At 41.1% G+C, this 25,852-nt stretch overlaps 2 protein-coding genes across 2 annotated transcripts in view; both read right to left on the bottom strand.

Moving 5' to 3' along the window:
* The window catches only part of itgb5 (integrin, beta 5), a 40,045-nt gene extending 23,884 nt beyond the window's left edge, over positions 1-16,161 (bottom strand). Inside the window, exons 1-11 of the mRNA XM_053329199.1 lie at positions 15,645-16,161; positions 14,750-14,835; positions 14,337-14,544; positions 13,985-14,234; positions 12,914-13,082; positions 11,385-11,546; positions 9,910-10,005; positions 9,728-9,817; positions 7,472-7,606; positions 1,750-1,924; positions 736-990 (exon numbers count right to left, since the gene is read on the bottom strand). Of these exons, the coding sequence (XP_053185174.1) occupies positions 736-990; positions 1,750-1,924; positions 7,472-7,606; positions 9,728-9,817; positions 9,910-10,005; positions 11,385-11,546; positions 12,914-13,082; positions 13,985-14,234; positions 14,337-14,544; positions 14,750-14,835; positions 15,645-15,723 (1,705 nt within the window). The 5' untranslated portion in view covers positions 15,724-16,161. The remainder of the gene's footprint in view (positions 1-735; positions 991-1,749; positions 1,925-7,471; positions 7,607-9,727; positions 9,818-9,909; positions 10,006-11,384; positions 11,547-12,913; positions 13,083-13,984; positions 14,235-14,336; positions 14,545-14,749; positions 14,836-15,644) is intronic.
* Positions 16,162-17,506: 1,345 nt separating this feature from the next.
* On the bottom strand, positions 17,507-25,651 carry rbm44 (RNA binding motif protein 44). Its single transcript, XM_053328278.1, has 19 exons — positions 25,637-25,651; positions 25,224-25,371; positions 24,874-24,901; positions 24,678-24,784; positions 23,895-23,969; positions 22,830-23,026; positions 22,531-22,709; positions 21,619-22,237; positions 21,480-21,541; positions 21,234-21,383; positions 20,912-21,077; positions 20,770-20,801; positions 20,572-20,656; positions 20,302-20,434; positions 20,108-20,218; positions 19,939-20,003; positions 19,661-19,734; positions 19,173-19,386; positions 17,507-17,800 (listed from the first exon to the last, which is right to left on the bottom strand). Exons 1-19 carry the CDS (start codon positions 25,649-25,651, stop codon positions 17,507-17,509), a joined length of 2,754 nt encoding a protein of 917 aa, XP_053184253.1.
* Positions 25,652-25,852: the final 201 nt, after the last annotated feature.

The following is a 25,852-nucleotide window of genomic DNA, read 5'->3' as shown; positions in this document are numbered from 1 at the left end:
TTAGAGAGGAGAAGGATTTCAAGTTGGCATCGGCGCGTGTATTGATGATTAACAGAGCAGATATGTGCCTGAGGATGGAAATAAGGAGATAATTGAGAGCCAAAGTGCTTGAGCTCAACCTTCTGGGATGTTGGGTTTAAATCTGTTGATATGTCACACATCTCTTGTGCTAAATCTGCATCCTGGATGTTTACTTGAATTTCTATTTCAACAAACAAAAAGGTCTCTCCACCTCTACCAGGTCCTGGATCAAAACAAGCCCTCTGAGGCAAACCTGAAACAAAACACAAGCTGCACATCTGAGCAACTACTATTGCAGCTGTGCCTCTGAGCTTCTTTTGGGAGCGACGCCAGCAAGCCCTGCAGGTCATTGTTTCAGCTCAGTAAGAGAGTAAAGTTGGGTTGCTTGTGGTGGAGTCGGGGGGGGGGGGGGGGGTCAAAACACCAAGACACACCCAGAGCAGGTACGGGAAATGTGAGTCAACATCGTGGATATGCATTATTTTTATTAATAACCCACAACAAGCTGCAGATCTAAGAGCTGACAGCATGTTTAATGTCACCTGGTATTCTCATTAACTTCAATGCCAAAAGGAGGTGTGCTCTCTCAACAGCTGGAGTTCAAACCTTTACCTCAATACAAGCACAGCGACTTCGGAAACTACAACAAGTGAATTCAGGATACGTAACTCAGGTTCAGCTAAACTATATGTTTTTATATGGTGATGTTTTTACCTGAGCAGAGGATGCCTTTGTGTCGGGCACAGGAGAAGTCGTCGCACTCGCAGAAGCTGCCATAGATCTTGCCAAACTCAGACTCGTAGCACAGACACTGGTTGCAGCTGCACTCTCCGCGGCCGCTGCAGATCTGCTTGCCCTCGGCTTCCCGGCAGGCGCTCATGTACAAGCTGCTGGCCTCGCCCTCCTGGCACTCGCAGCGAGCGCCCAGGTAGCCCGGCTCGCAGTGACAAGTCCCACAATTATATGTACCTGCGAGGAGAAAAGGTCATTTAGAAGCATGACTTAATGTGCTGTATATCTCTGAAATTGTACAGTGTTGTATATAGTAAAATATGATGTATTCCTGTTTTAAAAACAAGGATGATAACCAACAAACTAAATACTGCATCTATGTCAAATATCTATATACTTCAAATGTAATAAGAATATATTATAGTTTTTTATGACTGTCATTACCTCTAACAGCAACCGCCATAGTGTTAGTGAGAACTTCTCCATAATCATGCTAAAGAAAGTAGCCAATTATATGTGTAAAAGTAGAACATGTCCTCAGTTATTTGGGGGTAAATATCAGGTATGACATGACATGAATGAGGTGTTCAACCCACAGGAAACAGTGCAGCGGCTCATCAGTTTGACTCATTTTCACATGAGCCCAAGTATATAGAAAGGTTTTGTTTCTTACTGCAAGAAGACATGCTTTCTGTAAATTACAGAATATTTGCAATGAAAAACATATTTCTAGAAATCACATTTTCGATTCACTATTATGTATTTATTAAAATTCCCTTTTCACACTATTTTAAAGAGAAATTAATTGAATTATTAAGGGGCAAATAAAATGTGAAAATAAAGAAATCTACCCTTTATAAGCATTTTTCCTTATTTGAAGGAATTCAAATGTAAAACTGGTTGGTCAAATATGAGAACTGGTATTTTTAATATTGATGTAATGTTAGGCTTGCTGTGAATACAGTAAAATGCCCAGAAATTAATAGAAAAAACTACCAATGGAGCTGCAGATGCTGCTGTTGGTCTTCGCTGTCCGACTGCAGCCGCAGTCACATTGGTAATCCACCAACACCTCCAGACGGTCTTTGAACCCCACGGGTTTGATGCTGAAGCTCTGGTTGGTGCCACGAGGAGGGCAACTTCTCGCCTCCACACTCACGTTAAACGATACCTAGAATGAGAAGAAGACAGTGACTTCCTGTTTGTGGAATGAGGAAGACTCAGATCAACCTCATATAATTTGAGAGATACAAGAGTTTAGAGTTTCATACAGTAGCAGCATCACATGGCTTCGGACCACATAACCCCAACTTCCTTTGTTGCCATATTTCTAGGAGACCTCACCCTACCATGCATCCTTTCATTTTAAGCAAACACAGCCGCTATACAATGATTTGGCAGCTGCCAGCTCGCCTGTGTATATGAACTGCATATGACCCTGTTTTGTTATTATTACGCCACTGGGCTTATCTGGAGGAATTAACAGAATGCAGCTGATGTGGCTTGGAAAATTGAGAAACAGCATAAGACCTACACCCATTAGATTGCTCTCAGGAAGGAAGTCCCAACAAGAAATGAAACCCAACCTCAGCCCTGCTCTGTGTGTCCCAACATGAGCAAGTGGAGACTGACTCAGTCACGTCAGTCATCCTCAATGCTCTGTGTTTAAAGTAAAGCTTTTTCTTTCATGTTGCTTCCATTTAAATAGATGAAATGAAGCTACTATAAATCAAAAATGCATTTTTTCACACCGCATATGGCATAGTGTGAAGAAGTAAAGCACATTGTGGACAGAGACATGTTTTACTGGTTTGGCTCTGCACTGAAGCTCATCCGATCATAACAAGAATTATGAAGGTTCAAGAGCCAGATTTCAACTTTAATTGGAGGGTGTTCATATCAACATGAGATCAACTATGTAGTAATTGCAGCTGTTTTCATAAACAGCCTCCCAACTTTTAGATAGAGACAGATACATAAAGACAGACAGGCATACATTATAAAGTATGCACAGCAGTAGATAAGAGTGTGCTGTGGCTGATATTAGTTAGGACTCTCTGCTGTGAAGCTACATATAAGAAACTCTTGACCCTGAAAAAGACAAACTGAAATCTTGCACCAAAAGCAAATCTTCCACCCTCAGAGTCACAGTCACACCTGCTGTTCTTGGCAGGAACATCAGTGTGTTTGGAACTGGATCTCTGTAGCAAAGCAATACAAGACCAAATAAGTAATTCAAGACGAAATATGTCAAAAGCTCTTTTGCCACTGGTACAAATAACTGAAGTCAGGTGTCAACTCCAAAGATACAAACAAAGTGAGATGGAAGTTATATGAATATATTTACCATCAGTCAGTCAAACATGTATGGATGTAAAAGGAAAAAAAAACAATAATTTAATAACATTTTGCTCATCTTTCTCCTATTTTTGTCACTACTTTTGAGTAAAAAATGACATATCTCCTTGTTAAAAGCAGACAATACAAAAGGAGCGTGCTGATTCTTTTCTTCAGTAGCTCAGTTCTAGAGGGCATTAAAGTGGAGCATGTGTTTCTCACCGCGACATTCAACACAAGCTGATTCATGCCACAGGAAGAGCCAATGTCACATGTTGCCAATAGAGGGCCAATCCTTTCCTGTTTGCCCAGGCGCCCCCCTCCGCTTTAGCGCGGGAAGCTTAACAAGTTAACAAGGGACACAATTAAATTTACTGTAAATGTGAGTCGCGAGGAGGCGAGTTCCACCCAATCATGTGGCTCATGAGGACAACTGCGAGGTTGTGGGGAAATGAAGGGCACAAAAAAATGTAAGGAGGAAGTAGTAGTAGTAGTAGTAGTAGTGGTGGTGGTAGAGGAGGACATCGGTCGGGGAATGGGAGGAGGAAAGAGTCGGGGTGGGTGTGTGGGGGGGGGGGGGTGATACATTGAGGCTAAACTCGTTGAGAAAATGCATCAACACACAGTTGGGTGGGTAATGTAATTCGGGAAGAGGCTAAAGGAATCAGATCAGGGGCGGATAAGGAGCATCAGTTGATTTATGGATGATGTAAGTGGTGGGACAACTGTGCACACGCCAATATCAGAAATTAACATTAATTGCTTTTTTTTGAAAAAAAACACAGATTTTCCTTCATGGTGGAAAAAAGAAAAACCATCCATGGAATCATTTTTGGTGATGGAATTCTTATGACTGCATGAAATTCAATTAACGGAGACAAAAGCCATAGAAAAGGTCAAACAAAACGTGGCGTAACCTAATTGAAATGCCTCTGGTTTATTTGGGGGTGGGAGGGTGGGGGTGTATGGGGGCGGCTTTAAAAAGAAGGACCTGTGTGGTATGTTAGCTCAGACTTGGCTTCATTCATATGCATGAGTCTATTCAGCGGTCATACAGTTCTGTGAGTGTTACAGTGAAAAGGATGCTGGCTTCCCTACATACACACCAGCTAGCATTTCTACTCCTGCCAGTTCATTTCTTTCACGGCTCGCAGTTTCACAGGCCTCCTCCCGTCTACCTTTGTGTGAGGTCATTGACATGCAGCGGCGGGCTCGATGGCGAGCACACACAGGCGCAGTGACTGACACCAGGGCTGCAGATTGGACCGTATCCCCCCAGTACAGACTGAGAAGGCTTGGCACCCGGAGCACTGTGCTGCGACCCTCCATCTCTTTTCACCACAGATAAAAAAAAAAAAAAGGACATAAGCGAGGCCCATCACCCGAGGTCTTTTAGAGAGCCCCCACCTCCTACCCACCCACCCCTCTTCCATTCACTGGTGTTATTCTGCCGCAATCGCCTTCAACTCCTCCACCACCCGTTCCCATCCAAAAAACAGTCCCAGGAAAATAAAAGCAGCTGAGGGAAGAGCAAAGGGGGCGTTTTTTGGGAGGGGGAGAAGAATTCCAGCACGCAAAAGCTCCCTGTATGACAGCATGTATGAAGCTGCCCCCCAACTAGCATTCTCAATGGATGCTGCACTCAATACAAATCTCAACTGAGGCTTGTGTAGAATACAAAATGACCACCAAGGGAAGGTTTGTGCAAAAAATTCACAGTGATTAAGATGTACCATTATCCGCTGACCCCTGACCTTTGCCTTTTTTTTTGTTAAGAGAGGCGACACGAGAGAAAGCATGTAAGTAAGCGGGAGTAAATGCAGCTGAGCCTAACAACCATGGAAAATACACAAATCTTCAAACCTTAAAATGCCAAAAAATGCCATCAGAAAAAAAAAAAGCGTTGAAAATAGCTGATACCCATTTTCAGAGCTCAGAATGACCTGAGACTTGGATCACTTCTCAAGTTCATCTTGTGGTATTGGCTCTTTTGGGGGGGATTTTTTTCTGTCTCACTAAGCCTAATATGGGTGATCTTGGATAAACAGCATCACAAAACTGGTTATCAACCCGCTTGTAGGGGGTTTCCAGTCAGGCTATGACTAGATTCACATGACAAAGATGGAGTTCTTAATTACAAACTAATCACATGTGACATCAACAAATCAAGGGTGGATTGTTTAATATGAGGAGGAATATTAGAGAAAAATGTTGATATTTGTGGAGATATCATGTTGAGAAAGTTGTATTCAGCACAAGCCAACAATGTAAAGTGAAATGAAACAACCGAAATAGAAAAAGAACTGATTTGGAACTGAAAGAGAAATATGGATTTAAGGCCTCTGAGGACATGTTCAGACTGAAAATAAGAAGAAGCAAAGGGCTGCACTGATGTAGGCATGTCACAACAGGTACAGGTGATAAGATAAATGATCCGGAAAATCCTCTCATATCCATGAGTCGGAAGGCTTATCAGACATGAAAAACATTGTACGGCAGTTTAAAATCAAACAGGTTTTCACAACTTGGGAAAGTTATTGCAGATGGGAGCAATCAAGTTTATTCTCCGTGCTGAAAATTGCGAGGTAAGAGTTCAGCCAGGCTCAACATTTTTACTGGACGATTCTGCATTTTTTAAAACGCGTTCTTGTTGTTGGTCTGAACGCCTGGGGACAGACAGCTTTTCCCGTAGATGTATCCGCTGTTGACTGAAACCAGCTGAGAGAGAAGGGGGGAAAAAAAGAGCAGATATTCCCACAGGAACGATCTTTGCCAAAAGAGTTGTGTAATAATAAATCTGGCACTTCCTACTTTTAGATATAGGAGATAAGCATTATCTGGCAGTAAGAAATACAATTACATGATTATTAAGTTGCATAAATCCACACCTACAGGAAAAAGGAGAAATAGGTTCAGGCAGGGAGAGACTGTAGGCTGTAACATTTCCTGGAGTCCAGAGTGGAGCAGACAAAGGTTTACAGTCACTTAGCTACAGTGACTTTTACTACTGTGGCTACTTTTCTTCACATGTGCCAATACTGTCTCTTTGGCGACAGTAAAAAGCAATATAAACAATCTGCCCCCCCCTCCCTCCCTCAACCTGTCTTACTTTGATTTCATCAGACAGGAACTCACTCTAAGAGGATTCAAAGGTCACACTGCGTTCGTCTGGAGCTGCCAAGTCACAACTTTTTTCTTTCTTTAGCTGTGAGGGTTGAATATCAGTGTGTGCAGAGGTAGAATGATATGACCTACAGCAGAATAAAGCTCCACATTCACCCTGGTAACAATAAGAAGAAGTAACATGAACTATTCTTAAATATGAGTGCCAGGTATTCCCTTTGTCATGTAGCGTGGGATGTCATTATAATATTGTGATGAGTGAATTTAAAGCTGATAAAAGATGAATAAAATCAGTGCAGCTTTCTAAGGGAGATAAATCCCTGAATCCTGAAGCCTGATTCAAATCAGCAGCATTTGGCAGAGAGATGTTGAGAAGCAGAGTAACAACCTCTCCAGTAGTAAAGCTTCTTGTTGTCTCCTGTGTACACCGCTGTCCTCACCTGCATTATTAATGTCTTCCACTATAACACGTGAAGACATTTTTTTTCGTAAAACCCCAGAGAACTTGCACAATGGATTATGGAACTGTAGCAAAACATCTGCACGTGTGGACAACATATTTAGAGGTATCAGTAAATTTAAAGTCATAGAGAAAATAGTTTTAGTTCAACAGCTACGTTTCCTGAAATCCATCACTGTGACCTCTCAGATCCTGAAACACACACGCACTGCATTTTCTAGAATTCACACACATATTTCTGTCACATCTGCTGCTGTAAACATGGAGAAACATATACAGCCAATGCATATGGATGGATGCAGTGAGAGTGGCAAGCTTTCTAGTATAAATGCAAGTCATTAATTCAAACTGCTAAAATGATCTCTGCAGAATAAGCACTTTTTTGGCCCCGTGTATCAATCTTGTTGCAAAAATACTGTCATGCAAATATAATTCCACATGCAAACATAATTATACACATTTAACAGTATAATAACTCATGAAAAGAGTTAAGTGTGTGCTTTTCTAGGACAATGATGTAACCTCAACAGCCTGCAGCTTATAGGCCAAAACTGGAAAGTGCATGTGTCTGACAATCTGCTGCTTTCAGAAGATCCCTGAAAAAATATATATTCAGGGAAAATGTGATTTATTTAAAGCCAAAATCACTAAATCCTCTCTGCTGCTAAGAAGACATTTGAAGATATCTTGAAGACAACCGGGCGTGTAAAATATTCCACATTTTCCTGAATCGACAGGATGTGTAAAACATTTATATTGTGAGTTGAGCTGTACAGAGAAGTGTGGACATGGACTCACAGTGTCTCCTATCTTTAGGTCGGCACACTTCTTGAGACCTGGCAGCGGCTGTCCATCCTGGCAGGTGGCAGTGAAGGAAAGACCGATGTCCTCTGGGTGGTCCAACACTGTCAGCTCCACTTTAGAGCGGATATTCTGAGGAAAACAGACCCGGAAGGACACAGAGTTAAAATTACTTTTACTGCATGGTAAAAGAAATCCTTCTAGCAGTTGTCATTATGAATATACAATGATGTCCTCTACGCAGAAATGAATACTGAAACCACTTCAGTTTATCTTTTCATGCATGCAACTCTGGTTGAGTAACTGAGTGAAAATAGCAAAATATGTGGAGTGCAATGCCCTGGTTATGCACATTTTTATAGCCAATCTTATCAAAAGCTCAAGCACTGTGCATGGATGCAGGTCATACGTGTGTGCATGTGGAATACCACAGCTGTTTGCAATACCAGCTGCATCTGGCTCTGTGCAACGTACTGTATGCAGACTCAATCTGCAGTCATTCAGGCACATTAAGTGCGACATAACTGTGCCAAGGATAAATCAGGATCGTACTCGGTGCACATGGATAAACATACCCTCACTCACTCTCTCTCAAACACACTTACACTTATTTGACCCTGAACACAATCATAACAAGCAGCAGCTTCGTGCCACAGTCAAACTTTGGGTAAAAATGAGTTGGTTTCACAGCATAACCTCACAGTGTTTGGCAAAGCCTATCTATCTAACAATCCCAGCGTGGTGGATAAAATGTGGCAGCTGGAATGTTAATAAGACCGTGAGTCAAAGCGCTTCATTCAAGCTCACTCCCACACGCTGAGCGTGTCAAGTCTGTGTTTGACACAAGTTTCTGTCCTAGAGAATACACTGCCACAGGCCAAAACAAGACGCAGTTCCTCCTGACTGAGGCGAGAAAAAATCTGAACCACCACACAGGAAAACATTCACTTCGTGCTGTTGAGTTCTCTGGTTTCAACAAGCACAGAAAAACAAATTGGTTTTTAAGTAAAGCAATCAGATGAACATCAGGGTCCAGTTGAGGGGCCAGAGAGGGGGGGGGGCATACCAGAGATTAATGTGATGGTTTACATTTATATTATATTTATTATGAAACACACTGAACATTATTAGTTCACCTGTGTCTGTTAGTAACACCAATTTATATCTTCTTATATTTCCACCATTGTTATCTTTATTTTTAAACTAGCCTGCTTTAAGTCACATGTAATTAGTTTAAACTGCTGCAGAAAGATTTTTAATCCATCACATCTTACAGAATTCTGTTAATATTAATTACCAGTCAAAGGTTTGGACACACTTTGTCATGCAAGTGCATTGGAAGGTGTGTCTAAAACTTTGACTGGTACTGTATAAGTCCTGACTAGACCAGAGACCTGAGCACTACTGTTTTATGATGAGGGTGTTACACCTTCATCATGAAACAAAGAACCAAAGTTCTTCAAAGCACAGGATGATTAGATGCTGAAGCATCAAGCCTGAACTCGAAAGAGGAAAGAGCTTCACTGAAGTACAGTTAACTTTCTACTGTTGGACTAACTGAAGCTCTAACAGATTGTTTCCTATATTAAAGTACCACTGATCACAAAGTGTATTGCAGTAGTATTGATGCTACTTTGCAAATAATGCATTTTTCTGGCTCCAACTCCTAAGGTTTAACTCAGACAATGATATTACTACTGTCTGCCTCCAGTGCAACTCTCCCAATACAGTGATACAATTCATGTTTATTTTCATTATGGGTTAATTTGTGCATTATTTTGTCAATGACTGACCAATCATTTGGTTTGACAAACAAGAAAATGGGAATGATTATACCATTTTCTGATAGTTGATGTCTTCAAATTGCTTGTTTAGTGCAAACACAGACATGTCCGATTTACAATTATATAAAACTGATCAAAATGTGTCACGTTGTCTGTTGACTAATCAATTAATTGACAAGATGTTTAAACATTATCCTTAAAAGAAAGATTTGTAAGAAGAAAATTGCTACAAAGTCAGCTGTTAAAACCACATCTGCACCGCTCCACCAAAATGAGAAGTCCAGCTTGTGTGTAAACCCCCCAGTGTCAGCTGGAGGCTCATTAACTGTCACAGTAGTGGGAAGACTTTAAAGAATTTATCTCCGTCCACCCCCCCCCCGCCCTTCTTTCTCTCTCTCACACACACACACACACACACACACACACACACACACTGACACTTAAGCTGGCACAGATTCTCTTTACTCACATTGTAGGCATTGATGATCAGCTGAATGACGTTCTTAGAGTCCTGGTCCAGGATTTCTACTGTAGTTCCAGGTATGAGTGCGGTAAAATTCTTTTGAAAGACATGAAATAAAAGATATGTTATATTTGTTGTTTCAGATGTGTGGGTGATCCTCGAGTCAAAAAATAGAAAAGCTGAAGTACCTTATAAATAATGTACAACCGTTTCGTCACCGCAAAGATGAGAAATATGTTATTTTCTGCCAGTTTCTCCCCGAGAAGCGCCAGAGAGGGATAATCCTGTAGCAGGAGAGAGAGAAAGCACAGGGCATTGTGGGTACTTTTCTTTACATTTTGTATACAGAGTTCCCAGTCAGGAAACTACACTAACGGATATGGAGGTTCTCCTGAACCTTGGTGTTGTGTTTATGTACACTGGCCTGTCTGCTGATCTTTTGACCCCAGAGTTCAGACTAGTGTGGGTTCTCTTTTTAGACAAGATCACATTTCAGTATCTCAAATAAAGAATCGGCTAGAAGTCCAGATTACAGCGTGAGATGTGGTTATTGTGACTGGACACAATTCAGTCAATACTGAGATTTCAGTTTGAGACGGACCATGGAAAAAAAAAAGAACATCCAGTGATTTGTATCGGCGGTCAAACTCAAAAACAGAAAGGGGGAACAGTTTGTCCCCAGGAAGAAATAGAGAAATAGAATCCAAGCAACTTTTAAGTATTTAGGAATTAAAGGGCAGAAATCCAAGATGAAAAGCCTCCTACGCTGTGGCTCTTGTATGATGGTATCAATTAGGCTTTTGAAATAAGGAGGAAAATAAACCAGAAAAAAAAACATTAAATGGGAGCACAGTGGCATTCATATGATAATGATCCATTTTTATAGCATTAGTCCTCTGGCTTCTTCAGACCTTGTATAAACTGATCATGTGTGAAAGGATTTCTTTGTGTGATTTTACTGCACTGAATTAAAAACATCCACTGGCTACTGATTGGCGTAATATCTCATATCAAAACTATTCTTTGGTGTCTTAAGTATCCTTTGGAATGAGTTTATTTGTTGAATGCGTGGGTGAGGTATGTGCTCTTGAGCTGTGTTTACAAGTCAACACGCTATTCAGTGGTTTTAAATAAGCAGCCACCAGGTGTGGGAGTATGTATTGGTTTCTCCCTCTGCAATTACCACCAAACACTGTTGCTATTAATAAGTGTGCGCTGTTGCTCAAGCTGCCTTGTTAAACAACAATTTTAAAAAAGCCTCATTTTAACACTACGTAAAAGGTGGAGTCAGTGATTCTAATCCAAAATGCAATATCTCCATGGTTCACTAGTTAGCTAATAGAGTGTGGGTGGACTGTGTGTGACATTGCTCTAGATTCCGCCATATTTCTCTTGTGGTCGTTGCCTTGGCGATGTAAGTTCATAAATTTGTTTCTGATGAAACACTGAAGGGAAGGGTGTATTTGTTTGGCTGTTCAGTTCAAATGTCAATCTTTTCAGACTCCACCTTTAAACTGAAATGCTCCTTTTGGATCCTTCGGTGAATAAAGTCCTTAAATCCTGTAATGTGCACCAAACAGTTTTTTTTTTTTTTTTTTTTTTTTGGGAAAAGCAGCTTAATTCCAGGTTTTAAATTTCTTAGGTGGTTGGTGGCTATTCTTACCATCCTAGTTGAGGCGCTGTACTCGTTCTTGTCATTAAGGTGGCAGCGTCCATCGTGAGGCTGGACTAGGCCTCCAAGCCTGCCGTCCAGAGCAAGGTGAGGCACGTCATCTGTGGCAAACACCAGCAAGTGGTAGGCCTCCTTCCTCCAGCCTATCTCATCCTGTTCAGAGGGTTATGACACACAGGAGGAATTGTATTACTATTACTTTGGTTTTGTTTGTAGAATTACACTAAAGGATGATTTTGGAAATGTGACTAGGGCAATTTATGGTTGAAAGCATTCCTTGAATGGATGACAGAAACAATACATCTGCACATTTGCAAATCCATTTTTATTTAACTAAGAAGCAAATTCTGGACACTTTATCACTCCCCACAAGCTCTGATCCAAACACACACACACACACACAAAACAGTGTGAGTGTAACAGCCAGAGCTTTCTGCTGCAGGGCCAAGCATTATCAATAGGAAACAACAGGCGGTGGCAGAGTGAGCGTTTGACAGAGTGCTGACTAATGCCTGACACTAAAGAAACATAACATTTCACCCAGTGAGGAGAGGGTTATTAAAATTCCTTTGTCCATTATTTGACCTGCATTGTAAACAAACGAGCCGTGAGAGATGTCTCTATCAGATGCCTCTTTGACAGCAAACGGGCAACTAGCAACTGTTTAGCGAAAAAGAAAACATGTTTTCTGAGGGCTATGAGAGAATGAATGAGATTTGCATTTTCGCTTGGCAGAAACAGATGACTATTTCCTGTTATTGAGGATTTACTGTAAAAAAAGGAAGCCCTTATTTTGCATGAGACCAACAGTGTTTACGCCCCATGTACTAAAAAGTAATTTCAATAGAAAGCTGAAGTAAAAATGATGAGAAATCATTTATCTGCTTCAAGCACTCCCCCTCAGTATGGATTTTAACATCCATACAAGCACGGCTATTCTCAATAAGAAGCAGCTAATTAACTCATCTTCACCTCCTAACAAAGCAACTAACTTCAGTCATATTCATGTTGAAGCCTTCACATATAACGGGTAACATAACAGTATAAAATTAGAATAGATCAATCAAGCTTGCGGACAGCACCGGCTCAGCCTCCTGAGTAGTGAGTGTTTGAAATAGTGCAACTTGAGTAAATTACAAGGCTGGAGCTACTTGGAAGAAGTCATTCTCTTCCTGTTGAAAACAATTCATCTGGCAGAGAAAAACAGGGATATGACCAGACCTGCGAGTGACTCGTCCTCATGTTTAACCAGCTGCACCAGACTGCACTTCCTGCCCCCCCCTCCCGGTGCTTTTAATTAACAGGCAAATAGGCCAGATGCTTGTCATGGGGAGGAATTTCAGTAGTTTCACAGGAGCTTTCCCCTCCATCTGAACTAGATGTGTGCTGTCACTAACCACAGTCGGGGGGGTCAGGGTTCATGTAAAGAGCGTTTGAAGAATCTCAAAAGGGTGCTAACTGAAACAATAGTGAGTGGATAAAAGCCTCTATCAGAAAAAGATTAATGAGACATTTGTCACCTTACAAACAGCAGCCTGCAGGATGGCGTCAAATCCACCCTCTGGCGCGTCCCGGTTGCGAGAGACCATCTGTTTCTGCACCTCCTCATTGAAACGGTCCACTTTATCCGTCAGTGAGAGGATGTGGCGGAAACCGAAGGTGGGGACACAGTTGGGGAACGGCTTGTATCTGTACAGGGTGACAGAAAGGAAGAGATTCACATATTTCCTCAGGAAGTTACATCAGGACAATAATGAGGTTGACTGAATTTGTATGACATTAGCAAAACATTTGCATCAATCCCAGCAGCATTATTCTAATGGGTCAATGACTTCACATTTTGTTTTGACAGCCAGCAGCTTAAAATGCAAAATCCATTTTTTAAAGATCCGGTTGCTCTAAATGTAGGCCGCTCTCTCGTCTCTCGTCTTGTGTTAATGGAGTGAGCAATGGCAGGAGTGAGCCGGGTTGCTTAGGGGTCAAAATGTTGTCATCTATCTCTTTAATATTTTCCTGCTGGGCTTCAGTGTGTGCGACTGACACACACACACACACACACACATATATGCATGCGTACAGCCCAGGCCTTAACCTAGATGAGAAGTGATGCGCGATGGCGGCCGGCGAGTTAGTGCAGCACGCTCTCACCTCCGGGGCAAACATCGTGTGCCACAGCTTTTTTACCCTCTGTCTGTTCTGCTGCCTTTCAGTTTGCCCACATCAACAACCCTCGAAGAGTGCGGGAGGATAGGGGCCATTTTGAAGAGCCACTTATTCATGCTTTGCTTTATCAAATATGAAAAAAATCTTCAACGGCAGAATATACAACTATACATAATTTATGAAATGTGCAGAAATAGAATGCGTGGGTTTAGAGTAAACGGTTACTTGAGGATTTTCCTTTCATATGCTGTGACACATTTACAAGAGAGAATGATTGACGCTCATCTTGTACAGTTTGATAATTGGGCTACATTTACATTGAGCTGATACACCAATAATTCATGTCCATCCTGTTGGAATTTGAATGCAAAGTCATGAAGGCGGAATCCCTTTTAAAGCATGCTGTAAATCCTGCTGCCACTACCCACCCACTGCATGGATTCTCCTGATATTTGGGTGACGTGTAGGAGAAGGGGGACAAGTTTTTGTCCACAAAGGAACCGAAGCCCAGCCTGAAGTTGCTGGTGAGCTTGCCCATCTCCAGGGCCAGTTTGGTGCCCAGGTTACGGATAGTGTCCAGATCATCTTTCATGGAAAGGGAAAGGTCCATCAGGTAGTAAAGATCCACCGGGTAGTCCTCCACCTGCCGCACCTGCAGCCCAAACCACGTCTGGTCTCCTGGGTGGCCGATTGGAAAGAACCTGTTAGCTCAACTTATCTTTGCATTATTTACAAGCAGGTGAGATGTTTATCCCAGAATATTATTAACTACTCGCATACCTGGTCGCAGGCTGACAGAGATCTTCTGAGGCATAATCTGGACGACATCGTACTGGGCCGACCCAGATCCTTTAGAACTGAGAGGCCTATTATTCAGGACGGAGATGCTGCTGGTGGGGTATTCGATGAACCGCACCTCGCAGCCCCTCTTGCGCAAGTTTTGACTAAAATCGCAGCGTGATGTCAGAGTCCGCCCCCTCACGAAATCCTGGAGAGAGCCACAACACACAACACATTACTGATTGTTGTAGCACATCAAGAAATAGCAACAGTACGATATAATGATACATGATTTCACCTCTATGGAAAAGGAATAGAGATATGAACGTACACTCAGTCATGCACCTGTTCTCTGACTCCACAACACTGTGCCTGCACCTGTGTGTATTGTTCCAAATAATAAAGTGACATACCTCTTGTGCGCACCAGGCGCAACTGGGGTGAATTAAGAGGCATTCTTCACAAGATGTAGCGCTGCCACTCATACATATATTGAGACCTGAAAAGAGGGAAGGGAAAAAAATCGTACAGTGTGACAGTTACAATACTGAAACTGAAACAATCACTATGTATTTCTAGGATGACTCTCTTTTGTGGGAATAATTATCTAAGTTTTATTGACAATTTTTAAAAAATTATTCAAGAGGTGTCAATTCACCTCTCTGGCAATATTTAAAGTCATAGTGTTGTTGCATTGGACTGCATTATATTGATTTAGACACAATATTAAAATACCTTCTTCCTATATGAATTAAATTAAATAAAACACCACAGCTTAACCAGCATGATAATTACACAATGTCAGAAATAATTTAAAATGACAATATTCACACAAGAAATTATGCATAACAATTCAGGTTTCTATTTTTCTGGTAACTGCATATTTGTGACACAATGGTGATTTTTTTTTCTTCTAACTAGCATTTGATCAGTCATATTCCCTTGGTAATACGACCTATGTGCAGCAGTAAAGCCTATATATGCAGTACATTATAAAGCTGTAATACACAGTACAAATTCTTTATTTATTTTTTTTTTAAATATAGAGAAGGGTTTCATGGATAAGATTACATAGATCTACATTTTTAGGCAGTTTTCATGTACTGTAAACTGTCAATAAATAATCAAACGTCTTGTTTCTCTCGTCTCCATGTGGCACCAGTTGACAGTATCTCTGAGCGTGCATGTGTGTATCCTCCAAACACAGGATCACTGGCTGATGTTGATACAAAAACAGGCTGACAAAAGATATTCCTGATATATATAAATATATATTTTTGCAAAGCATGCAAGATGGCTCTGTCCTACCTCTGGCAGTGTGCAGAAATGTTTCCAGAAGCATGCAGCACACAGCCGCTCGCCACATCCACGTCCCCGGGCTCCACATGGTGCCACTCTGCGTGTTTAAATCAACGCTTTGTCAAATAAACCTAATTTTCTCTACTCGCAGTTTGACACCGATCCTCTCACTTTACCATCAGACCTCTGGATTTAGTTCCAGATGATCCGAGCAAACCGCAACAGTAACAGTGTGCTCAGACCATCTCAGCTCCACTGAAGCGCTTTATTCTCTCCTCTTCATGAAGGATCCGTGTAAAATCAGGGACAGTCTTCCATTGTTTTGTGTTTTTTTTTTTAGGCTGTGAGGAAAGCGAGCGCTCCACAGCGTACTGTTGCACTCCGGTCGGCTGAGTTTGTGGTGTGTTTGGGCTCCTCTGCTGCTGCCTTCCACGTCTTGACTACTTCACCCATAGCTGCCAACAACTCCACAACTTCTCGGTCGATTGCATGTTAACATCTCCCCCCGAATCGGTCCAAATCCGTGCAAAAATGATGACGTAGAAGAGTTAACAACACAAATCCAAATAGATAAATAAATACACACGCTACTGAAGCTGTGATTTTCAGGTTTGTGTTGCTTGTTCGGTCTGTCCGGTTTGAGTCCCAGCTGGAATCTCCGCCCATTCCCAACTAGGGATTACATTAACCCCTTAATGGCCTTGTGGAACAGTCGGCACCATATTGTGGTTCACACCCGCGCAGCCAGAATCCAGTTGTTACAGACACCCAGTGATGGCTCCTGTGGACTGGATCAGGAATGGACTAGATCTCAGGGAATTGATTTGATGATTAGCGGCCAAGTTTTCTTTGTTTGTTGTTACACCGTCTGTAGTTTTGCGCTCAAAATCTTTAAGAAACATTGGAATGTAGTCTGGTGCCCCTATACTTAACCCCTAAGCATTATGTGTGTCCACAGTAACAGACCAGTTTAATCCAATCAGGACCACATGTCAAAGACAGCTGTTGGCTCAAACACTGTATGAGGGTTACCATGAAGCACAACAAACCTCAGGATAACACTTTTTCATGTATATCCTCTTTATTTACAGAGGGTATAACATACAAACAAAGCTGCTGCATTTATAACTGTATGCAGACATCACAACCATTTTTTATGTCTATTATAAAGTAACCTAACTGCCAAAAAAACGGCAGGGGAGGGACTGTTTTGAAGCCCTGAAACTTTAAATGTACAAACTTTTTAGACAAAAAGAAAAAGAAAAAAGAAATCAGTTCACTGAATAACAAAACCAATCCAATGCTACCTGGAATGAACATAAACACTACAGGAAACTATAACACAGTTTTTACTTACTTTTTAGGGGTATCATGACTTTTTGGCAAATTAATTTTTCGTGTGTTTGGAATATTTGAGTTGTTAAGAAAGACTCAGTGGGCTTTGATGCTATTTTAACCCTTTATTGGGCAAATAATTATATTTGGTAACTTCTGTAAATATCCCAAAATATCCTTCCTTCCTTTCCTTCCTCCCTGCCTTCTTTCTTCCCTTCCATTTGTCCTTCCTCCCTCCATCCTTCTCTCCTCCCTTCCTTCTTTCCTTCCTCCATCCTTCCTTCCTTCCATCTGTTCTTCCTCCCTCCCTCCTTCTCTCCTCCCTTCCTTCTTTCCTTCCTCCATCCCCCTTCCTTCTTTCTTTCTTTCTTTCCTCCCTCCCTCCCTTCTTTCTTCCCTCCCTCCCCTCTTTCTCTCTTTCTTTCCTCCCCCCTACCATCCTTCCTTCCTTTCCTTCCTCCTTCCTTTCAATGAGTGTCCTATAAAGGGTTAACATGTAACCTTCAAACAATTACTAACAACAACAAAAAGTCAAACTATAACTGTGTGGAACTGGCTGGCCTGGTCAGAAGTTCAGATGTCATCTCCCTGATGGTCCTGAGGGGAAGGCCGCTGAGGACGCCCTCGTGCTTGGTCCTCAGCTCGATCAGAGCGTCCACAATCCTCTGCCTCCCGATGTCAGGGTGGAGCTGAGTCAGCTGTGCCATCAGAGTATCGAAGCTGCCCATGGTGCCATAGTGTTGGGGAACACAGGTTCCCTTTGCTGTGGGGGAGATGCAGACCACCTTCCTGTTCTTTAGACTAGAGCTAAGGGGAGGCTGAATTATCAGCTGGAGAGAAGACAGAACAGAGGAAGTTAAATCAATACTATGGCATAAAAACACGTACAACTTTTTACATTTTCAGGTTTATGTAGAATGAATAAACTTTCAATTATTTTCATTACCAATTTACATGCCCATTATATTCTGAAAGAATCATTTTGTTCATAAAATGTCAAAGAAAAACAGTCCGAAGTCAGTGTGGATTGTTCACTAATATGAGGCTGCTTTATTCAACAAGTAACTAATGAAGTATATTTAACATTGTTAAGCAGAAATTAACACAAACAAAATAAAGAATAAATAAAAATAAAATAGCAAAATAATCATCATTACTCTACCGTATCAGTCATTATTTCAACTGATTGAACTATAACTCAAACAGCAGAGAGAAGAGATGTAGAGCAGCGGTAACGTTAGTCTGTTACAGTGGAAAAACACATGTTGAAATTTGAATTTTTGTAAATTAACAACTGTAGCTCTTCAGTTGGAGAAAAACTGAACTGAGAGTCGTGAACAAAACCATTCCATGCGAATACATGTTCACACATTAGCTTCCACTTAGCTGACAATGTATGAAAATAGCTATGTGGTTAACGAGCATAATGAGTAAAAAAAAGGGAGAAGTGGTTTATTTTCAAGCATTGTGTCTCATAAACTAGGTCACAACATAGTGTGCAATCAACACTGAACAGACTCAGTCCACCACATGTCTGCTGAGCCTCAGAAAGCTGCTCTGATGCTAACTTTTCGGCCTGCTAATATTATATTACTGACAAACTGTAGCTGGCTAACATAGCAAACAGATGTGAAAAGCATGAGTGACATGTTGTCAGAGATGGAATTAATGTTATATTGAATAGGGGAAATGATGGGGTCATTGTTTATTAACTTCTCAGTATCACAAATTTGTTGACAACTTACTGTGGAGACACCGTTTGACTCCAAGTCTATACTACCTTGAGCCCCGATACTAACTCTGCCCCACATGAGGAGCTGACAGTATTGTAAATGAAGTTGAAGCGCTCTCTGCTGGATAAACTATGTAATGACACCATGCTTAACTCACCCCAAGCATCATTTTCTGCATAATATGGTCTGAAAGAAGTTTTTATATGGCCGCATATCAGAAAAACATGGGACGCCGATACCAATATATCTCTGAATGGCCCATATCGGCTTAAGAAAACCTCTTTATTTGGTACAGATCCCTGCAAAAATCATATTATCATTTTAATGTTATTTAATTAAGATGACAATATTACAAGTCATACCTTAATTGCAATATCAGTCAAAATAATTGCAATTAGATATTTTTACGCAATCGTTCAGCCTGTATAGAGAAGATGACATTATGGGCCTTTACTCCTCATGCTCTCACCTGTCTGTGAGTGCTGCTGGAGTCAGTCTTGGAGGTTGGTGGTTTGGTGGTGTCTTGTGAGGACTCAGGCCCACAGCTGGAGGTTGAGGCCTGGCTCTGGCTCCTTCCTGTGGCTCTGTTGATGTGCCCCACATGTAAAGTATGACCTTCCATGATGCAGCCATTCAGATCTGTCACTGCACCCTCTGCATTGGCCACCATCACTATGGCAACTCTAGAGAACGCAGCCAGTGAGACAGTTGTTACACATAAATTTGACGATTTGGGAAGAAGATTGCTGCTGTGACATTTATTCTTGCAAATATGACAGCTGGGTGAGGAGTTTGACATAAATAACGACTTCACAGGAAATGAGGGAAAATAACCTTCACATAGAAAGCTGCTTAATGTAAAAACACATGAATATAAAAGAAGCATTAACAGTGTGGTGATTTCACAAGTAATGTGCGTTACATTAGATGTTCTCAGATAGCAGAGCAGAGGCTCACCGCAAATCATTCTTTAGAGTAGAGATGCTGACTTCAGAGGCCTGGTATTTCTCAAACCACTGCTTCACTTCACTCTGGCAAAGACAAAGTTTTGTTTAAAGCCTCCGCTGCCCTCTGCTGGCTACAACTGAACAAATGAATAAGAATTCCTATTTCCAATTTTCCATACACATCAATATTTAACTAAATATGACTACTATCAAACCTATCTCTCGAGGAGCTGTCTTTGAGATGGTATTGTTGTTTTCTCGCGCCCAGCAGCAAAATTGTGCACTCACCTCAGTCACATTTCTGGGTAGGTTGACACATAGTATTGAGTTCTTTGTCTCCTCACTGGTTGATTCTGTGCTTACAACAAATTCAACAAGAAAGGATTTAAACAAATATAACTCCTAAGTGTGCATGTTTGTAACTGTATGGTTTTAACTACATCCACTAAGTGTGTACCCGCTCTCTTATCTTTTGACTCCTCTCCCATCTGAGCAGCCGCTGCAGGCTCCAGATCTTCCTCAGCATCGAACCACGCCTCGCTCATGTTCAGCTCTTCGCACGCACCTGCTGCCCTCAGAGAACAGCACACGACAGAGTCAACCGAATTCAAGAGTAGTTACTGAAAATACCTGAAAGATGCTTTTGCTTACTCGTCTGCTTTTCTTCTGGCTTGTATGCTTTACATATAGAGCCCCTTTCTTGGGGGACAAGAGTGACGGCTCTCCTGGATTTGCAGCTGTCCTCTGTGAGCTGGTTAGCTGGGATTTGCTTTTTCTGACCACCCTGCAGAGAAATGAACCAAACACTGCTCAAACTAAAGTTCAAACTGGCTTCAATTAGCAGCCATGCAGCAACAATAAGCAGCTCAAGGATTGCATTTTAACAGAACTCTTCTCTGACATCTCTGTCTGTCAGCACACCTGGCAGCCATTGCTGTCTTGACCCTCAGAGTATTTAGTTCCTTCACCTGGCGCTTCACTATTTTTCTGCGACTGCTGAGAGCTCCTACAGACAAGATACAATAGATTTACAGCATCCAGAAAGTCAAAGGCCAAGTCTGCTAAACCACTGAAATGGAATAACATCTGACATGCATTGTACTGTATGTGCTAACATACCAAGATGGTGTATTTCCCAGCACATCACTCATCTAAAACAGGGACAACAGAGTATTAGACAATTATCAAATCTGTGCTTAAAATATTTGATATCACTACTAGTTTTAAATATTTAGAGATTTCTGGGTTAGTAAAGTCTTACCTGTGTAGGGATGTAACTTGCTCCTGCGATGATCTTCTCACAGTCAACAGACAGAGGCTTCAGCTGCTCCAGAGGAACCCCTGCCAGGATCTTGTCCCTCATCTGCTTATAGTCTGATTCCACTTTCTGTAGAACAGTCACAATGTTTGCAGGAGGCTCCTTCAGCCTACAGTGAGAGGGAAATGATACAAGTAAATGCTTGTCAACTAATTTACATTATAAAAATCCATCTGGGTACATTGATTCAATTACAATTTGACACTCATTAACTGTTTCAGCTGCAAAACTAAAATATGACCATTACATATTACTGTCTACATACATTGTTGAAAGCTGCCCTTCTTCAGCAGAGGTGCAGTAGAGTCTCCAGCAGTGCTGCCTGCACATGTTGTACTGCAGGGCCAGGAGACACAGCTCTGCTCGTTGAGCACGCTGCATACAGTCACATTCCTTTCTCAATCTGTTACCCTGACTGCACAAAAAATAAATACAAATATTAGTTCTAAAACTATAGGAGAAACACATTGTGAACAAAACTAATATCTAATGTCCCGTTTTGATATTTTACCTGTTAATTATCTTTTTTTGCTCTCTTGGTTTCTCTTGAGCCATCTTGAGTTTGGTAAATTCCTGAAATGTTAAAAAGAGGTTGTGTAACATTCTGATATAAACAGCTATTAGCACCAGTTCTTTAGTTTCAATCTTACCTCAGCGAGATAGTCCAGATCAGCCATGTGAACTTCGGTAATGATGTCCTTGTCAGCTGTTGCTGGATCCTCAGTTTGGGTAAAAGCAAGCACGCCCTCAGTCAGATCAGTGCCAACCATGGCGTCACAGGTAGGAGCACGGGGCATAGGGGAGGTGTACTTCTCTGCAGTGCTTATCTTCATAGGACACTCATCAGCCTTCAGGGTCTCACTGCTGCCTGCAGGTTCTTCACTGATAGTGGTGACTAGACCTGAATGAACCACACTGGCAGGTGCTTTCTGCGCTTCCGCGGGCACGCAGATAAGGATGCTTTTATCTTCCTCCATGAGGCTATGGAATTTGTCGCTATGATCTTCAAGGCTTGAGCTAGCTTGATCATCACCTGCAGAGTACTCACTACCATAGGCCGTGTAATTCTGACAGGCTGCGTTTGAGTATGTTCCATCTACTGCAAAAGTCTCCCTCGAGGTGGAGATTCCCTTGAAGGCCAGAAGAGAGTTGTTCTTTTCAGGTTCCCCTGACTGGGTCAAGCACCTGTCACAGTACTCATCCATTTGGATACTATCCACGGTGTAGTACTCAGAAGAAGACTCTCTCTTAATTGTTGACCATTCAGACCTGAAACATGAAAACCCTGGTTGATCTAGATATTAGTGTTAAAGTAGTTTTCAAAGTTTATGGTTTCCAGACACAGTACCAGTCAAAAGTTTAGACACCGTTTCTCATTTAAGTGAATCGGAAGTTGTGTCTAGACTTTTATCTGGTGACACATGTATATGTAACATGTACAGTACCAGTCAAACATTTCCCTTTCCCATTCACATCAATGAGAAAGTGTGTCCAAACTTTTGAGATCTCAGGGGGGTATAATTAAGCTCAAACTTTGTGTCAGGCATCATATGCACACTCACTGTAACTGACTGATTTCAGCACATGTGAAGTTAGGACTCTGGTCTTGTGCCATTGAAATCTGGCCGCTGAGCTCAGGCTTTCTCTTCTGTCTGCATCTCTCCAGCTCCATGTCCAGAGAGAAGCTGACCATGGCTTCTGGATCCTTGCACACAGCACCACTGCTGTTACTGCTGGACAGCTGGGACAGTGGCGAACCCGTCAAATAAAATGATAATAGTCATGCATTAATCATCTATTTGCCAAAAAAGGTAATCATACAGCATCTTTACAACATGGGAGCAGTTAAGTATACCCTCACTTGATGTGCCTTCTGATGGCTCTCTGTGATGGGGCTGTTGTAGGCTGTTTGGAAGCCGTCTTGCAGATGGGCTATCTGTTTGGTGAGGCGCATCTCCTCATGTGACTGTTTCTGTGATCCAGCCCTGCTGTTGTTGCAGCGAGGCAGTGATGAATCCTCACTCAATGTGTTGGAAAGCATCTCCTCTAACTCAAGATCTGTATGGAGCATTTCTTACAAGAGGAGGAAACAAACAGAACAGGACAGCAGTTTTTTTCTAGTATGAAAGTTGGGTCTTAATGGGGAAACTATCTTGGCAAATTAGGATATGGACCAGTTTCCCAGAAAAGAATTAAGCCTTGTCCTTGATTAATATGTTTTTCAATGAATTCTACATTTTGTTTTCATTTTCTCGATCATTTTCTCAGACAAGGTTAGTGATAGTGAATAGTGAAAAATGCCACACATTTGCAGAGATGAAATCAAAAAGTACAAAACCCAAAAAGTAATCATTAAACTACCATGAAGACAAAGAAAAGGAGAAAATATTCACATTCCTGAAAATCCACCATTTTTGCTTAAAAACATGAATCAAGTAAACAACTAATAAGTTCATACGTCACTGCCATTCATACAAGTAGCACAATGTCAAGACAACGATTTATCCACTGCACTGAAGAGGTAGCCATATAAAAGTCACACAATCTGAAACAATCCCTTTAGAGTGTGTCAGATGGATTTGTGTCATTAAAAAAAATCCTATGTAAGAATGTCATATAAAAACAATAAATGCAGTGTATGAGACTTGCATATTACCACATCTGCACTTTGTCACTTTTGTCGTTCCAGATCTGAAAACAAAAAGTTTCAACAACGTATCACTGCAACATGATAAAGTCTTAACTCATGTAACGTAGAGTGTTATCAATTCACAGCATTAAGACGTACCTGTGCTTGTTGTATGTGACGGTCGGCTGGACAGGACTGTTAACTCCAATGTTATCTGCAATGATTATAAATGAAAACTGTCATTTTTCATTATTGTACATGTGCTACTTTAAGGTTATAGCAGCTTAACAAACTTACACTTCACATAAACATGATGCCTCGACAGCTCCAGGGCAGGATGTCTTTGCAGAAACAGGTATAAACCTCCATAATCTATGAGAAAGCAAAGCAATCAACTTTTGAAATTTAAAGAAATAAACTCACACTTCAACACACAAACCACACATTTATTTTCCATGTAATTGCTCAATTACCCAACTCCCCTCAATAAAATAAAATCCTGATAATATTGTCTCAATATGTAACTGTCTATGGGACTGTATGGTTTTGTTTATTTTGTTCTGTTATTTATTGCCTTCTGGTCATAAACGTGTCATCAGCCCCTTAGTTTTTCACAACCCCAACATGAATTTCCCAGTAACTATTTAACTCCTCCTTTTTTAATGTGTATGTGTTGTTGACAACAGTGAACATAATGTGACTTATACACAACAACTTGTTGTGTATAAGTCACATTATGTTCACTGTTTACTACAATACCCTTTATCACTAAGTAAAACTAAATAAAATGTTAAACTCATAAATTCAACATTAAATGGGCTGCTAGCTTAACCCACAATTTCCTTCCTATAAAACACACTACTGTGGGTACTGGTAGTTAGACATACTATTAAAGCTTAGATTTAATGGAAATAATAGCTGGAAAATAACATCACTGCCAGCTATTTAGCAATAAGTTAATGATGATCAAATATATTCAGTGAGAAACTTGACAAATGAGACAAATGACTGTATCAGTATTACCATGGAGCAGATATGACTGTGGACCACTGTAAACCAAGTGGCTGAATAGAAACAGACCTTGTATGATCTTTCTGTCGTCTGGAGACAAAGCGAGATACCAGCCTAGCAGCTTTTGGTCAGTTAGCGCCAGGTAGCGATGACCTTCCACCAAATCAAACACGGACCTGTAAGATGCAGAATAAGAGGCTCTTTAGGTCAGCAAATGAATATTGCGATCCAAAGATAATTGTACCAAGAGAGTGAAAAAATATACCTGTCCAGAAAGAATCTCCTGTTCTCTTCTATCAATAGAGAAACCAGTCAGATGAATGAGCGAAACAACGGCCAAAATTGTATTATGAATTACGAATATTATTTACAAATCTGTCTTTTTTTTTTTTATCAGTCAGGTAGGTGGCCATATGAATACTGGAACAGATATTGCTTACAGTAATCATTCCTGTCCATACTAAGAGATTTCCTTACACAATCCAGCCCTCATGTCACTATGCTAAGGTATAGCTAATGCACAATTCACGTTATTCAAGTCTTTTTAATGGAAAATTCCACCTTATGTTAACAGGCGGCTTGTTTTATAATGATAGTGTATATTTGAGGACTTACTTCGAGTTGGCTTCTCATTCACGTTGTTGTAAAAACATGGTATAGCCTGAGAAGTCACCAACAAGCCCGCATAGTCATCCGTAAAGTAGGAATGCCCGGGAACAGTCACCTGGTAGGGTAAGGGGAGTGGAACGCTAGGCCACCCTGTCTGACAAGCGAGGAAAAAAGTCATTTAAAATCTTAAATGAGCAGTCGTCGAGGTAGACTAAAGTTAACAACACAGTATGGCTCCACGAAGGCTCAAAAATGTATGTTACTGTCGCTAGCTAACATTATACATGAGGAACGCTGAGAACAACACCGAAGGACGTCGAAATACACAGTCACCGTTCATTTCTGTCTTTCGGTGTGTGTGCAACAGCAATATAGATATGAACTCCACCCCTTAACTTAAATGTTAAATACTTTGTTACCTGTGGGGTTGTCATATTCACCTCCTTACAAGACAACGCCAAAAAACACACCAAATGTCTTCTGTTTCTGTCAGTTTCAATGAGTTTCACAGAGCTACCCTTAAAGCCTCGTGGATTTACCAATTAAGTTGATTGGTTGCCATTGGTAGTCCTTATTTTAAAGGGTTCGTTCACCCAAAATATGAAGAAAAAAATGTATCTCACTTGTGTTGAATG

This window comes from Scomber japonicus, chromosome 11 (assembly GCF_027409825.1).
Source record: "Scomber japonicus isolate fScoJap1 chromosome 11, fScoJap1.pri, whole genome shotgun sequence".
In the NCBI taxonomy this organism is placed as follows: domain Eukaryota; kingdom Metazoa; phylum Chordata; class Actinopteri; order Scombriformes; family Scombridae; genus Scomber; species Scomber japonicus.
The sequence above is the reverse complement of the archived record's forward strand: the minus strand, read 5'-3'. Positions and strand labels throughout refer to the sequence as shown.